Source organism: Electrona antarctica (genome assembly GCF_951216825.1).
Source record: "Electrona antarctica genome assembly, chromosome: 4".
Lineage (NCBI taxonomy): Eukaryota > Metazoa > Chordata > Actinopteri > Myctophiformes > Myctophidae > Electrona > Electrona antarctica.
The window spans coordinates 1,613,489-1,630,142 of NC_136809.1; the positions used below are offsets into that span (position 1 = coordinate 1,613,489).

General features: G+C 47.1%; 1 protein-coding gene across 6 annotated transcripts in view; it reads right to left on the reverse strand.

Annotated features, from left to right (window-relative positions):
• Positions 1-3,348: 3,348 nt before the first annotated feature.
• Positions 3,349-16,654, reverse strand: part of kif16ba (kinesin family member 16Ba) — a 101,800-nt gene continuing 88,494 nt past the window's right edge. For 4 of the 6 annotated variants that reach the window (XM_079500061.1, XM_079500060.1, XM_079500058.1 and 1 more), the window contains 4 exons: positions 10,164-10,298; positions 9,542-9,631; positions 7,613-7,696; positions 3,349-6,482 (listed from right to left, as the gene is read on the reverse strand). In XM_079500061.1, coding sequence (XP_079356187.1) covers positions 6,228-6,482; positions 7,613-7,696; positions 9,542-9,631; positions 10,164-10,298 — 564 coding nt within the window. In that variant the 3' untranslated portion in view covers positions 3,349-6,227. The remainder of the gene's footprint in view (positions 6,483-7,612; positions 7,697-9,541; positions 9,632-10,163; positions 10,299-16,654) is intronic. The other 2 variants (XM_079500059.1, XM_079500057.1) reach the window with 1 other exon arrangement.

Consider the following 16,654-nt stretch of genomic DNA (forward strand, 5'->3'; position numbering starts at 1 on the left):
CTCATAGCAGACGGATGTCTGCTATCAGGTCTAGACCAGGACCTGGTTCTCATAGCAGACGGATGTCTGCTATCAGGTCTAGACCAGGACCTGGTTCTCATAGCAGACGGATGTCTGCTATCAGGTCTAGACCAGGACCTGGTTCACATAGCAGACGGATGTCTGCTATCAGGTCTAGACCAGGACCTGGTTCTCATAGCAGACGGATGTCTGCTATCAGGTCTAGACCAGGACCTGGTTCTCATAGCAGACGGATGTCTGCTATCAGGTCTAGACCAGGACCTGGTTCTCATAGCAGACGGATGTCTGCTATCAGGTTTAGACCAGGACCTGGTTCTCATAGCAGACGGATGTCTGCTATCAGGTCTAGACCAGGACCTGGTTCTCATAGCAGACGGATGTCTGCTATCAGGTCTAGACCAGGACCTGGTTCTCATAGCAGACGGATGTCTGCTATCCGACTAGTGTCAGTCAGTCCTTCAGACGGATGTCTGCTATCCGACTAGTGTCAGTCAGTCCTTCATTATCAAGAAACACATCAGTCAGAGTCAGCAAAGCATTGTCCGTTTCCTCGTTTAATTCATGATCCCAAAACAACAAAACAATATAGCATATTCCCAACGTTAGTGGTTGAAATAAAAGTACAATCAATCCCTTTGATGACATTCAATGTCAACGTGTTTATGCACTGCATTTAAATACAAGCACCGCCTAGAAAACAAACAATTATAAACATTCAAATACAGTTTAATTAATATACATGACATGCTTCGCATCAATATGGCTTATAAAGGCGTGTTACGCGATCTGTGTTCAGGCGATCTGTATTCAGGCGATCTGATCCACTGTAGAGATACGAGACAAAGACTGAATCAGGACTGAAGTGTTTTAGATTGTCCTGACCTTAGAGTATATATGAATAGAGACGGCACCCGGATGAAACCCTGAGGCGAAATGGACATAGTGGCCGAATTTGATATTGCAGCGTGGGCCCAAACACATGAACGCGCTGGTCCGTTGACTATCATTGTGCACGTTCACGATGACACGTGAGCGCTGAATGCCTGCAATGATAGTCAGCGGCAGCGCGTTCATGTGTTTTGGCCCAATCCATCCCAGAATGCACTCTGTTCCTACCCAGAATGCACAGTGAAATCGCCTCATGCGCTTTTGAGCAACTTAATGCAAGTGGAGGGGAGGAGAACTCGGGTGCCGTCTCTATTCATATATACTCTAAGGTCCTGACGTACACAGACCCCCTAGTGTCTTAAATTATTTATTCAGCATTTGAGCCACAGTTCCATTATGCTGTATTGATGTTGGTACCATTAGGATAAATAACAGGCAAGCATTGATCAAAATAACAATTAAATAGACGAATAACAGTTTAAGTGCAAATTTTATTCTGACCCCTCCACGAAAAGGCCTCGTTGTCCTGACCCCTTATCTTAAACTGTCCTGACCCTTAGCCATCATTTATACATTATGGATAATTAGTGTGGACTTAAACTGTTATTCGTCAGTACTCAATTATGCGTTCTCAAATTGTGTAGACTAAAAAACTGTTAACAATGATGTAACTCTTGAAAGAGGTAAAGATCTAATACGGTGGCAAGGACCACTGGTGGTCCCCGGACCACATGGGGACCACCTGGGACCCCCCGCAAGGACCACTGGTGGTCCCCGGACCACATGGGGACCACCTGGGACCCCCCGCAAGGGCCACTGGTGGTCCCCGGACCACATGGGGACCACCTGGGACCCCCCGCAAGGGCCACTGGTGGTCCCCGGACCACATGGGGACCACCTGGGACCCCCGCAAGGGCCACTGGTGGTCCCCGGACCACATGGGGACCACCTGGGACCCCCCACAAGGACCCCTGGTGGTCCCCGGACCACCTGGGACCCCCCACAAGGACCCCTGGTGGTCCCCGGACCACATGGGGACCTCCTGGGACCCCCTACAAGGGCCACTGGTGGTCCCCAGACCACTGGTTGAAAACCACTGAGTGTCTTAATGCAAATATTATACATGCCTGATAATTAACCCTTTACTGAATTGTCAATATAGATCAAATCAGACCAGAGATTTCGTCCTTCTTTAAAGGACCACTTCACCACTTTTCAACCTATCTACATATAATTGGTCCTCTAATATTCATGATGAAATAACACCATTTATTTCTAATCGGTCCGTCTCATCTCATAGGAGGGCTGTGGGCAGTTCAGCAACCAGTCTGTCTCATAGGAGGGCTGTGGGCAGTTCAGCAACCAGTCTGTCTCATAGGAGGGCTGTGGGCAGTTCAGCAACCAGTCTGTGTCTCATAGGAGGGCTGTGGGCAGTTCAGCAACCAGTCTGTCTCATAGGAGGGCTGTGGGCAGTTCAGCAACCAGTCTGTGTCTCATAGCAGGGCTGTGGGCAGTTCAGCAACCAGTCTGTGTCTCATAGGAGGGCTGTGGGCAGTTCAGCAACCAGTCTGTGTCTCATAGGAGGGCTGTGGGCAGTTCAGCAACCAGTCTGTCTCATAGGAGGGCTGTGGGCAGTTCAGCAACCAGTCTGTCTCATAGGAGGGCTGTGGGCAGTTCAGCAACCAGTCTGTGTCTCATAGGAGGGCTGTGGGCAGTTCAGAAACTGCCCACAGCCCTCCTATGAGACAGACTGGTTTCTGAACTGCCCACAGCCCTCCTATGAGACACAGACTGGTTTCTGAACTGCCCACAGCCCTCCTATGAGACAGACTGGTTTCTGAACTGCCCACAGCCCTCCTATGAGACACAGACTGGTTTCTGAACTGCCCACAACCCTCCTATGAGACACAGACTGGTTTCTGAACTGCCCACAACCCTCCTATGAGACACAGACTGGTTTCTGAACTGCCCACAGCCCTCATATGAGACAGACTGGTTTCTAAACTGCCCACAGCCCTCCTATGAGACACATACTGGTTTCTGAACTGCCCACAGCCCTCCTATGAGACACGGACTGAGTAGAAAACAATGGTACCATAGTATGATCATTAATGAGGACTTTAGGATCTTATATGAAGATAAGTAAATGATGAAGCCGTCCTTTAACTAGACTTGTTGTTCGTACGGTATAGAAGCTACAACTATCTGTGAAATACTGTGGTGATAATATTAAGGGTTCGAATCTCAAAGGGATATTAAACTTACCGACTGTAGCTTTAAGATTATAAATGTACACACAATATAGATGTAATAATAACATGTTATTGTAACAGATGGCAGGTATAGATGTAATAATAACATGTTATTGTAACAGAGGGCAGGTATAGATGTAATAATAACATGTTATTGTAACAGATGGCAGGTATAGATGTAATAATAACATGTTATTGTAACAGAGGGCAGGTATAGATGTAATAATAACATGCATAGAGTGAGTTTAAAGGGTTCATGACAAAAATGCAAAACCCTTTTCTTTTAATATCACAATCCCTTTAACGTCTTTAATGTCTAATGTCGTTTAATACAATCAGTAGGACTTTTCTGATTGGATGTATGGGCTGTCAATCAGTAGGACTTTTCTGATTGGATGTACGGGCTGTCAATCAGTAGGACTTTTCTGATTGGATGTACGGGCTGTCAATCAGATAGGACCTTTCTGATTGGATGTATGGGCTGTCAAGGTTGGCGTTCCCGCATCACTTCCTGGTATGATGTCACGCGCATACCCTTTATTGTCCAATAATATGGCAGTAAAACAATACGCTTCTTCTTTTACAATAATCATATTTGAGTTTGTGGAACAATATTTGGCAGTTATACAGTTATACAGGCAGACTTAGCAAAGCCCCGCCCTCTCCCACTTAGACACTCCCACTTTGACACTTTCCAGCCAGGCTCATATATCATGGATTTTAACACATTTTCGGAGCCAGACCTTCAAAATCTCTTCCAAATCCGTCAACAAGGCCTGCCGTATGCACTGGAAAAATATGTGTGTGACATTACTTTTTTTAAAACAACGTTTTATCATATAGGAAAACTATTGGTGGAGAGGTTTGTCTAACCCATGTTATGCTTAGCTGTGATTGGACCATAGCAGTTTGGGGCGGGGCTTAGCTATAGGTCAATTTTGAATGACATTCAAAATGGCCACCCTCGGAGGCGGGCTGTGGGCAGTTCAGAGACCTGCCCACAGGTGACATCACCAGTGACATCATCGATGGGGATTCCAAGATAATATAAAATACAGTCTATATCTTTCCTGGAAAGTTTGAAAACATCGTTCTGACCGAACCAATCCCCATCGATGATGTCACTGGTAGGCAGGTTTCTGAAGTGTCCACAGCCGACCAATGAGGCACAGAGTGAGTAGACAGAAATATAATAAATATTATAATGAGCATTAGAACCATTCATAATATTATAATGAGCATTAGAACCATTCATAATATTATAATGAGCATTAGAACCATTCATAATATTATAATGAGCATTAGAACCATTCATAATATTATAATGAGCATTAGAACCATTCATATGAAAATCAGGGTGAAAACAGGTGAATCGCTCCTTTAACCCATTTTGGGCGGGAACCCTTTTTGGTGTTTTAAGCATTATTTTAAACTTTAGCTATTGAAAAATAGCAGATCTACAAGCTCATAGCGCGGCACCGAGTGGCACTGATATAGAAACATAGGTATTTCAGAAAACCTTTTTTTATTTCGACGTCAGGCCTAAATGGGTTAAATATTACGACGCCACACAATGGCGTCGCTTGCCGAAAATCCCAGATCTACAATCTTAACGAAGCCTCTCCAGACAGAAGTATCAGTAGTTTCATGTTTATACGTCAGATTCCACCACCATAAATACGTTCACCCCAACATAATATCTATTCTAGCGAGAAGGAAAATAAAGTTACATTTTCTTTTTGGCAACAACTATAGCAGACCTAGTTCAGAGCCCTGGGGGACCCCATAGTTACAACTATAGCAGACCTAGTTCAGAGCCCTGGGGGACCCCAGAGTTACAACTATAGCAGACCTAGTTCACAGCCCTGGGGGACCCCATAGTTACAACTATAGCAGACCTAGTTCAGAGCCCTGGGGGACCCCATAGCTACAACTATAGCAGACCTAGTTCACAGCCCTGGGGGACCCCATAGCTACAACTATAGCAGACCTAGTTCAGAGCCCTGGGGAACCCCAGAGTTACAACTATAGCAGACCTAGTTCAGAGCCCTGGGGGACCCCATAGCTACAACTATAGCAGACCTAGTTCAGAGCCCTGGGGAACCCCAGAGTTACAACTATAGCAGACCTAGTTCAGAGCCCTGGGGGACCCCATAGTTACAACTATAGCAGACCTAGTTCAGAGCCCTGGGGGACCCCAGAGTTACAACTATAGCAGACCTAGTTCAGAGCCCTGGGGAACCCCATAGTTACAACTATAGCAGACCTAGTTCAGAGCCCTGGGGGACCCCATAGTTACAACTATAGCAGACCTAGTTCAGAGCCCTGGGGAACCCCAGAGTTACAACTATAGCAGACCTAGTTCAGAGCCCTGGGGGACCCCATAGTTACAACTATAGCAGACCTAGTTCAGAGCCCTGGGGGACCCCATAGTTACAACTATAGCAGACCTAGTTCAGAGCCCTGGGGGACCCCATAGTTACAACTATAGCAGACCTAGTTCAGAGCCCTGGGGAACCCCAGAGTTACAACTATAGCAGACCTAGTTCAGAGCCCTGGGGAACCCCATAGTTACAACTATAGCAGACCTAGTTCAGAGCCCTGGGGGACCCCAGAGCTACAACTATAGCAGACCTAGTTCAGAGCCCTGGGGGACCCCATAGTTACAACTATAGCAGACCTAGTTCAGAGCCCTGGGGGACCCCATAGTTACAACTATAGCAGACCTAGTTCAGAGCCCTGGGGGACCCCAGAGCTACAACTATAGCAGACCTAGTTCAGAGCCCTGGGGGACCCCAGAGCTACAGAAAGCTGGATGTGTTTTATTTGGCGTCAACGTGTGCGTTCCAGCTCTGCGGCACCTCAGGGTCAGGGGTCAAAGGTCAGGGGCCGACGTACGTTCAGACCGCCATCCGCTTGACCTGCGGTTCAACGCCAAGACCCTCCGTGAGGCAACAAGACCCTCCGTGAGGCAACAAGACCCTCCGTGAGGCAACGAGGCACTGCGGAGCTCTGTGGAGTCGACCGGGTCGGGGCTGGGGTCGGAGGTCAACCCGGGGTCGGAGGTCAACCCGTACCGTGGCTGCTGTAGTCGAACACGCCCTTCTTGAAGAACGGGGAGAAGTCACAGATGGAGTGTTTGCTCAGGCCAGAATCAGGACCAGAGCCCAGACCAGGACCAGGACCAGAACACAGACCAGGACCCAGACCAGAACCAGGATCAGGACCCAGGCCTGTTCCCGGGTCGCTGGCCGTCGCGTCGGACCGCAGCGGAGAAGCTCCTGACGACAGCATCACCTGGAAGAACCTCCTGAGGTAACGCTGGTGGAGAGAGAACAGATTCACTCATTGGTTCATTCACTCATTCAGTGGTTCAGAGAACAGATTCACTCATTGGTTCATTCACTCATTCACTCATTCAGTGGTTCAGAGAACAGATTCACTCATTGGTTCATTCACTCATTCAGTGGTTCAGAGAACAGATTCACTCATTCAGTGGTTCAGAGAACAGATTCACTCATTGGTTCATTCACTCATTCAGTGGTTCAGAGAACAGATTCACTCATTGGTTCATTCACTCATTCAGTGGTTCAGAGAACAGAGAACAGTTTAACCCATTCTGGACGGGAACCCCTTGGTGTTTTAAGTATTATGTTATACTTTCAGCTATTGCAAAATAGCAGATCTTCATAGCGCAGCACCGAGTGCCGTGCTATGAGCTACCCATGAGCTAACCATGAGCTACCCATGAGCTAACCATGAGCTACCCATGAGCTACCCATGAGCTAACCATGAGCTACCCATGAGCTACCCATGAGCTAACCATGAGCTACCCATGAGCCCCAAAAGAGAGATTAGACTTTTTATTTTTTGAGCGGCGCTAGCCTCTCCTATGTCCAGCTGTGTGTTTGTGTGTACCACATGTGTGATGATTCGATTGGCTGAGCACAGAATGTGATGTATGACGATATGACAAGTGTGATTTTTTTCCTTCTTTTTGGGCTGAAGCACAGCGACATGCTCCATGATCATCAACCATCGGGGGATCCATCAGAGTGGAGATAAACATTCAATGTCATTTCCGGTTGGGACGTCATCCAAAAATGTTCCTCCCCCCATTTAAGCGGATGAGATCGAAAATCTTAAAACGTGAATAACTCTTGATCTAAATCATTCCGTCCAATTCTAATGTGTCAGACGGCCCACCGCGGTCCCGTCGCTAGTCGCGTTATAATTAATCATACCTCCCGTTCGATCGCCTCGGGGGTGTTTTGGCTACATTTAGCTACTTCAGCTACATCCAATCCAGCGCTCTGATTTAATGGTCCTAAATACCCCCGGGCACCGTATTACACCTAGTGTCCATATTGTGGGGCAAACCTTTGATGTAGAGGGAAAGGGAAAAGGATCGGGCCAAGTCCAGAGCCCTGGGGGACTCCGATGAGGCTTACCTCCAGGTGGGAGCGTCGCTCGGCAACCATCCTCTCGTCTCTGTTCCCAAACAGCTTCTTAGGAGGGAACTCTAACGCTGCCAGCTGCGAGGGAACGCAACGCACACCCCTTTAATGATGCACACCCCTTTAATGATGCAAACCCCTTTAATGATGCACACCCCTTTAATGATGCACACCCCTTTAAATCATTCACACCCCTTTAATGATGCACACCCCTTTAATGATGCACACCCCTTTAAATGATTCACACCCCTTTAAATGATTCACACCCCTTTAAATGATGCACACCCCTTTAATGATGCACACCCCTTTAATGATGCACACCCCTTTAATGATGCACACCCCTTTAATGATGCACACCCCTTTAAATGATTCACACCCCTTTAAATCATTCACACCCCTTTAAATGATGCACACCCCTTTAATGATGCACACCCCTTTAATGATGCACACCCCTTTAATGATGCACACCCCTTTAAATGATTCACACCCCTTTAATGATGCACACCCCTTTAAATCATTCACACCCCTTTAATGATGCACACCCCTTTAAATGCATTTACTAATGACTAACATGTGGGTATTTACACTTCATTAATAAATTCATAGTTTAATTACATTATATTATAATGAAGTCATAATCTAAAGACCAACCTGATGGTATTTACTATACATTAATAAAGTAATCTAAAGACCAACCTGAGGGTATTTACTATACATTAATAAAGTAATCTAAAGACCAACCTGAGGGTATTTACTATCCATTAATAAAGTAATCTAAAGACCAACCTGAGGGTATTTACTATACATTAATAAAGTAATCTAAAGACCAACCTGAGGGTATTTACTATACATTAATAAAGTAATCTAAAGACCAACCTGAGGGTATTTACTATACATTAATAAAGTCATAATCTAAAGACCAACCTGAGGGTATTTACTATACATTAATAAAGTCATAATCTAAAGACCAACCTGAGGGTATTTACTATCCATTAATAAAGTAATCTAAAGACCAACCTGAGGGTATTTACTATACATTAATAAAGTCATAATCTAAAGACCAACCTTAGGGTGTTTACTATACATTAATAAAGTAATCTAAAGACCAACCTGATGGTATTTACTATCCATTAATAAAGTAATCTAAAGACCAACCTGAGGGTATTTACTATACATTAATAAAGTCATAATCTAAAGACCAACCTTAGGGTATTTACTATACATTAATAAAGTAATCTAAAGACCAACCTGAGGGTATTTACTATCCATTAATAAAGTAATCTAAAGACCAACCTGAGGGTATTTACTATACATTAATAAAGTAATCTAAAGACCAACCTGAGGGTATTTACTATACATTAATAAAGTAATCTAAAGACCAACCTGAGGGTATTTACTATCCATTAATAAAGTAATCTAAAGACCAACCTGAGGGTATTTACTATCCATTAATAAAGTAATCTAAAGACCAACCTGAGGGTATTTACTATCCATTAATAAAGTAATCTAAAGACCAACCTGAGGGTATTTACTATACATTAATAAAGTAATCTAAAGACCAACCTGAGGGTATTTACTATCCATTAATAAAGTAATCTAAAGACCAACCTGAGGGTATTTACTATACATTAATAAAGTAATCTAAAGACCAACCTGAGGGTATTTACTATACATTAATAAAGTAATCTAAAGACCAACCTGAGGGTATTTACTATCCATTAATAAAGTAATCTAAAGACCAACCTGAGGGTATTTACTATACATTAATAAAGTAATCTAAAGACCAACCTGAGGGTATTTACTATCCATTAATAAAGTAATCTAAAGACCAACCTGAGGGTATTTACTATACATTAATAAAGTAATCTAAAGACCAACCTGAGGGTATTTACTATACATTAATAAAGTAATCTAAAGACCAACCTGAGGGTATTTACTCTTCAGACTCTTGTGCATTTCTCTGAAGCGACTGTAACGTCTGAACACCGTCCATGTTTCATCCAGAACGCTGATCTGAGTAATATATAATACATCATATTTAGATTGCATACAGTTATCTGAGTAATATACAATACATCATATTTACATTACATACAGTTATCTGAGTAATATACAATACATCAAATTTAAATTACATAAAGTAATGAGTAATATGAAATACATCATATTTAGATTACATACAGTAATCTGAGTAATGTGAAAGACATCATAATTAGATTACATACAGTAATCTGAGTAATATGAAATACATCATATTTAGATTACATACAGTAATCTGAGTAATATGAAATAAATTACATTTAGATTACATACAGTAATCTGAGTAATATGAAATACATCATATTTAGATTACATAAAGTAATCTGAGTAATATGAAATACATTATTTAGATTAGATTACACACAGTAATTTGAGTAACATACAATACATTATATTAACAAGTCATAGTCCCTACATTATGGCACTGTGAGTGAGTGAGTGGCTCAGATTTGGGGTATTGGAGTCTTCCTAAAGTGCTGGCCCTTGCCCTGACCTTTTAACTCACCTTGACCTCAAACTCAAAGTGCTGGTCCTTGCCTTGACCTCTGAGGACGTAGCGAGGGATGCTGATTCTGACCACGTCATTTCCTGTCCCCACAGGTCCACTTCCTGTCCCCAGAGGGACGGATGCTAGATGCTGCTAGACAGACAGACAGACAGATACAACCTTACATTCAATTAATCACCATTAATGAATCCCAATAATCCCAATAAATAAAATGAACTGATTGAGAATGATTTTTTAGTATTGAGTCTTTATTGTCCTGGACACAATATGTTTAATATAAATTAATCGATTGATTGATTGTATTTATTAACACTCCACAGGCTGGGAGCATCGCTCCACAGGCTGGGAGCACCGCTCCACAGGCTGGGAGCATCGCTCCACAGGCTGGGAGCATCGCTCCACAGGCTGGGAGCGCCGCTCCACAGGCTGGGAGCATCGCTCCACAGGCTGGGAGCGTCGCTCCACAGGCTGGGAGCGTCGGTCCACAGGCTGGGAGCGTCGCTCCACAGGCTGGGAGGCGCCGCTCCACAGGCTGGGAGCGTCGCTCCACAGGCTGGGAGCGCCGCTCCACAGGCTGGGAGCGCCGCTCCACAGGCTGGGAGCGTCGCTCCACAGGCTGGGACTCCACAGGCTGGGAGCGCCGCTCCACAGGCTGGGAGCGTCGCTCCACAGGCTGGGAGCGTCGCTCCACAGGCTGGGAGCGCCGCTCCACAGGCTGGGAGCGCCGCTCCACAGGCTGGGAGGCGCCGCTCCACAGGCTGGGAGGCGCCGCTCCACAGGCTGGGAGCGTCGCTCCACAGGCTGGGAGGCGCCGCTCCACAGGCTGGGAGCGCCGCTCCACAGGCTGGGAGCGCCGCTCCACAGGCTGGGAGCGTCGCTCCACAGGCTGGGAGCGCCGCTCCACAGGCTGGGAGCGTCGCTCCACAGGCTGGGACTCCACAGGCTGGGAGCACCGCTCCACAGGCTGGGAGCGCCGCTCCACAGGCTGGGAGCGTCGCTCCACAGGCTGGGAGGCGCCGCTCCACAGGCTGGGAGGCGCCGCTCCACAGGCTGGGAGCGTCGCTCCACAGGCTGGGAGCGTCGCTCCACAGGCTGGGAGCGCCGCTCCACAGGCTGGGAGCGTCGCTCCACAGGCTGGGAGCGTCGCTCCACAGGCTGGGACTCCACAGGCTGGGAGCGTCGCTCCACAGGCTGGGAGCGTCGCTCCACAGGCTGGGAGCGCCGCTCCACAGGCTGGGAGCGCCGCTCCACAGGCTGGGAGCGCCGCTCCACAGGCTGGGAGCGCCGCTCCACAGGCTGGGAGCGTCGCTCCACAGGCTGGGAGGCGCCGCTCCACAGGCTGGGAGCGTCGCTCCACAGGCTGGGAGGCGCCGCTCCACAGGCTGGGAGCGTCGCTCCACAGGCTGGGAGCGTCGCTCCACAGGCTGGGAGCGCCGCTCCACAGGCTGGGAGCGCCGCTCCACAGGCTGGGAGCGCCGCTCCACAGGCTGGGAGCGCCGCTCCACAGGCTGGGACTCCACAGGCTGGGAGCACCGCTCCACAGGCTGGGAGCGCCGCTCCACAGGCTGGGAGCGTCGCTCCACAGGCTGGGAGGCGCCGCTCCACAGGCTGGGAGCGTCGCTCCACAGGCTGGGAGCATCGCTCCACAGGCTGGGAGCGCCGCTCCACAGGCTGGGAGCGCCGCTCCACAGGCTGGGAGGCGCCGCTCCACAGGCTGGGAGGCGCCGCTCCACAGGCTGGGAGGCGCCGCTCCACAGGCTGGGAGGCGCCGCTCCACAGGCTGGGAGCATCGCTCCACAGGCTGGGAGCATCGCTCCACAGGCTGGGAGGCGCCGCTCCACAGGCTGGGAGCGCCGCTCCACAGGCTGGGAGCGCCGCTCCACAGGCTGGAAGCATCGCTCCACAGGCTGGAAGCATCGCTCCACAGGCTGGGAGCGTCGCTCCACAGGCTGGGAGCGTCGCTCCACAGGCTGGGAGCGCCGCTCCACAGGCTGGGAGCGTCGCTCCACAGGCTGGGACTCCACAGGCTGGGAGCACCGCTCCACAGGCTGGGAGCGCCGCTCCACAGGCTGGGAGCGTCGCTCCACAGGCTGGGAGGCGCCGCTCCACAGGCTGGGAGCGTCGCTCCACAGGCTGGGAGCATCGCTCCACAGGCTGGGAGCATCGCTCCACAGGCTGGGAGCGCCGCTCCACAGGCTGGGAGGCGCCGCTCCACAGGCTGGGAGGCGCCGCTCCACAGGCTGGGAGCATCGCTCCACAGGCTGGGAGCATCGCTCCACAGGCTGGGAGGCGCCGCTCCACAGGCTGGGAGCGCCGCTCCACAGGCTCGGAGCGCCGCTCCACAGGCTGGAAGCATCGCTCCACAGGCTGGAAGCATCGCTCCACAGGCTGGGAGCGTCGCTCCACAGGCTGGGAGCGTCTGTTGGGCAACATTCAATGTTATTTACGGTTGGAACGTCATCCAAAATGTCCCCCCGCCCATTTTAGCGGAAAATATTAATTTTCTTAAATCTTAAATCTCAAAGAGTATGTGTTAGACGGCCCATCACGGTCCCGTCGCTAGTCGCGTTAGAATTAATTAAATAGCTAAAGCATAACATAATGCTAACACCAAAAGGGGTTCCCGCCCAAAATGGGTTAATGGTCCTAAATACCCCCGGGCGTTCGGGGTGTTAACAGAACGGGTTCATTTCACATGAAAGCACAACTCAACCCAGAGACTGTTACTGAGGACGACTCACTGATACAGCATTACACTGGTTTACTACACGGTCCACCATGTTCAATTCAGCACAACTCAACAGAGAGACTGTTACTGTGGACGACTCACTGATACAGCATTACACTGGTTTACTACACGGTCCACCATGTTCAATTCAGCACAACTCAACACAGAGACTGTTACTGTGGACGACTCACTGATACAGCATTACACTGGTTTACTACACGGTCCACCATGTTCAATTCAGCACAACGTTTAGAGATGTACACATTTGCACTTCTATATCAAAAACAGGAAATCATGTAAGGAGGTAAAAGGGGAAAATAAACATATACAGTAAGGGGGAAAGTGGACGGGGCGGGATTCAGATTTTACGGGGGCCAGTTTCAAATTGCAGCCGTCCGTAGGTGCCTTTTGAGAGCGGTTTTGAAGGAGACATGTCTTAATGACTGTTCTACATTTTGGTGGCATAGGAGCGAAACAAATTTAGTCCCTCGTTTGTGCCGAATAATTCATATAAATGGTTTTGGTTTGTTAGTATTGACTGACGATCATGGACACAATATGTTTAATATAAAATACAATCTTTATTAATTTGTACTTGTTGTTACATCATTGTTTTATGGTTTTAATACATTTCAACTCATCAAACAGTACTAATCTTAACACAACATTCTTTAATTAAACATAGTGATGTTCATCATACTTCCCTGGTAATTATGTCACATTTTGGTAGAATAAATAAATCACATTCATCGATACAACATCCACAATAAATAATAATAAATCACATTCATCGATACAACATCCACATTAAATCAATAAAGTGCAATTGTGCTTTTAGAGACTCAGTGTTAATTTTGACAACAAATTCTGATTTAGTCTTAGTCTTTTGAATAACTCGCCATTTCATTGTAGTCCTATTTTAGTCATGTGTAATCATTTAGTCTAGTCTAGACTAAATATGAAAAACGTTAGTATTTTAGTCAACAAAATTAACAATGTAGAGAATCAACATTAAAAAACCCTTCCATTCAGAACCAACGTGACAAATGATCAAACACACAAAACCCAGAAACAGAGAAATGAGGCAGAACGATATCGGCAGACATGTTTCTACATGTTGAAGCCACGTACTACGTCAATGATGATAATTATGTAAGCTATGAAATGCATTGTGCTAAAAAACTTGATCACAGCGCATGATAACATAATATATTCTATTTGATAACATGATAACATAATATATTCTATTTGATCACATGATAACATAATATATTCTATTTGATCACATGATAACATAATATATTCTATTTGATCACATGATAACATAATATATTCTATTTGATCACATGATAACATAATATATTCTATTTGATCACATGATAACATAATATATTCTATTTGATCACATGATAACATAATATATCCCATCACAGCGCTATACGGTAATATGTATAATGTATTTGATCACAGCACATGATAACGTAACATTATTCTAGCAGCACATTAATCTGTCTATTCACCTCAATGGCTTCCTTTCTTTGTAATAAATAAGGCTGTAATAGCAGATAAATGATGTCATGAAGTATCATCCAATTTTAAGACCAGGCAACAATAACGACCCACGTTATAAAATACAGTCATGTTTGGATTCGATGGAGTTCACCCAGAAACCACCCATGAGTATTTCACCTCCTAAATACTTGACCCAGAAACCACCCATTTTTCACCTCCTAAATACTTGACCCAGAAACCACCCATGAGTATTTCACCTCCTAAATACTTGACCCAGAAACCACCCATTTTTCACCTCCTAAATACTTGACCCAGAAACCACCCATGAGTATTTCACCTCCTAAATACTTGACCCAGAAACCACCCATGAGTATTTCACCTCCTAAATACTTGACCCAGAAACCACCCATGAGTATTTCACCTCCTAAATACTTGACCCAGAAACCACCCATTTTTCACCTCCTAAATACTTGACCCAGAAACCACCCATGAGTATTTCACCTCCTAAATACTTGACCCAGAAACCACCCATGAGTATTTCACCTCCTAAATACTTGACCCAGAAACCACCCATGAGTATTTCACCTCTTAAATACTTGACCCAGAAACCACCCATTTTTCACCTCCTAAATACTTGACCCAGAAACCACCCATGAGTATTTCACCTCCTAAATACTTGACCCAGAAACCACCCATGAGTATTTCACCTCCTAAATACTTGACCCAGAAACCACCCATGAGTATTTCACCTCCTAAATACTTGACCCAGAAACCACCCATGAGTATTTCACCTCCTAAATACTTGACCCAGAAACCACCCATTTTTCACCTCCTAAATACTTGACCCAGAAACCACCCATTAGTATTTCACATCCTAAATACTTGACCCAGAAACCACCCATTTTTCACCTCCTAAATACTTGACCCAGAAACCACCCATGAGTATTTCACCTCCTAAATACTTGACCCAGAAACCACCCATGAGTATTTCACCTCCTAAATACATGACCCAGAAACCACCCATGAGTATTTCACATCCTAAATACATGACCCAGAAACCACCCATGAGTATTTCACCTCCTAAATACTTGACCCAGAAACCACCCATGAGTATTTCACCTCCTAAATACTTGACCCAGAAACCACCCATGAGTATTTCACATCCTAAATACATGACCCAGAAACCACCCATGAGTATTTCACATCCTAAATACATGACCCAGAAGCAAACACAAGCAAAATAATTTGGAATACATTTGTTAGAATATACATAGAACATACTAGGGCTTGGGAACGTTTAGGACTTATCGGTTCGATTCCTTACCGGGTCCATTTGGTTACATTTGTACACTCTCAGAGTGTACCAAAAAACCCAGCTCTGACAGTTTGATAAACAAACATAAGAAAAACGGTTCCAGAAACGGTTCCAAATGTGATGGAACCGATTCCCGGTTGTTCAATCTCAAGGTCATTACAGCGGTAAGAGAACCCAAAGAAAAAGATGATGATGGTTAAGGTCATTGTGAGACAAAAGGGGGAAAAACAAACATCAATGGATCTGGGCTGATCGATGGATCAATCAGTCCCTGGGCTGATGGATGGATCAATCAGTCCCTGGGCTCTCGGACCAGGAGCTGCACCAGCAGCACAGCGTCCTCCGTGCAGCCGAAGGTCAGCCTCCAGGCGTCTCCTCCTCTGCGGTCCGACAGCGAGGAGGAGGAGGACACGTCGGAGGCAGAACTTCTCCTGGAGGGACGGTTTCCTCCTCCTCCCCCGAACACCATGTCCAGCAGGAAGCAGCGCTCGCTCTGTCGGACCAGCAGGCAGCGGAGGTCGGCGCGCCGCCGTAGCTCCACCCCCTGGAACTGCGGCTGGGCGGGGACCAGGCTGGAGCCGCGGGGGACGGGGTGGAACACGCCCGTCTCCGACAGCAGAGCCACGTGGGTGTCGGTGAGAAGGAGCTGGCGCACGGCGCTGTGGTTCTCCTCCGCCTCCTGGGCGCCGCCGGTGAGGTTACCCACATTCTCCACCGTCACGCTGGTGTAGAGCAGAGGACGCACGTTGGCCAGGGACGGCCTGCCCCCCCACGGCACCCCCTGGAGGTCGTCCATGTTCCCGTGGACCATGTACAGCAGGTCGGCCAGGACCCTCCGGAACCGCGAGGTGAGCCGAGCGCCGCCCGGAAGCTCTAGGTCCGGGATGTCGGTGGTCCAGTCCAGAGACAGGCTCATCAGGTCCCCGTGGAGCA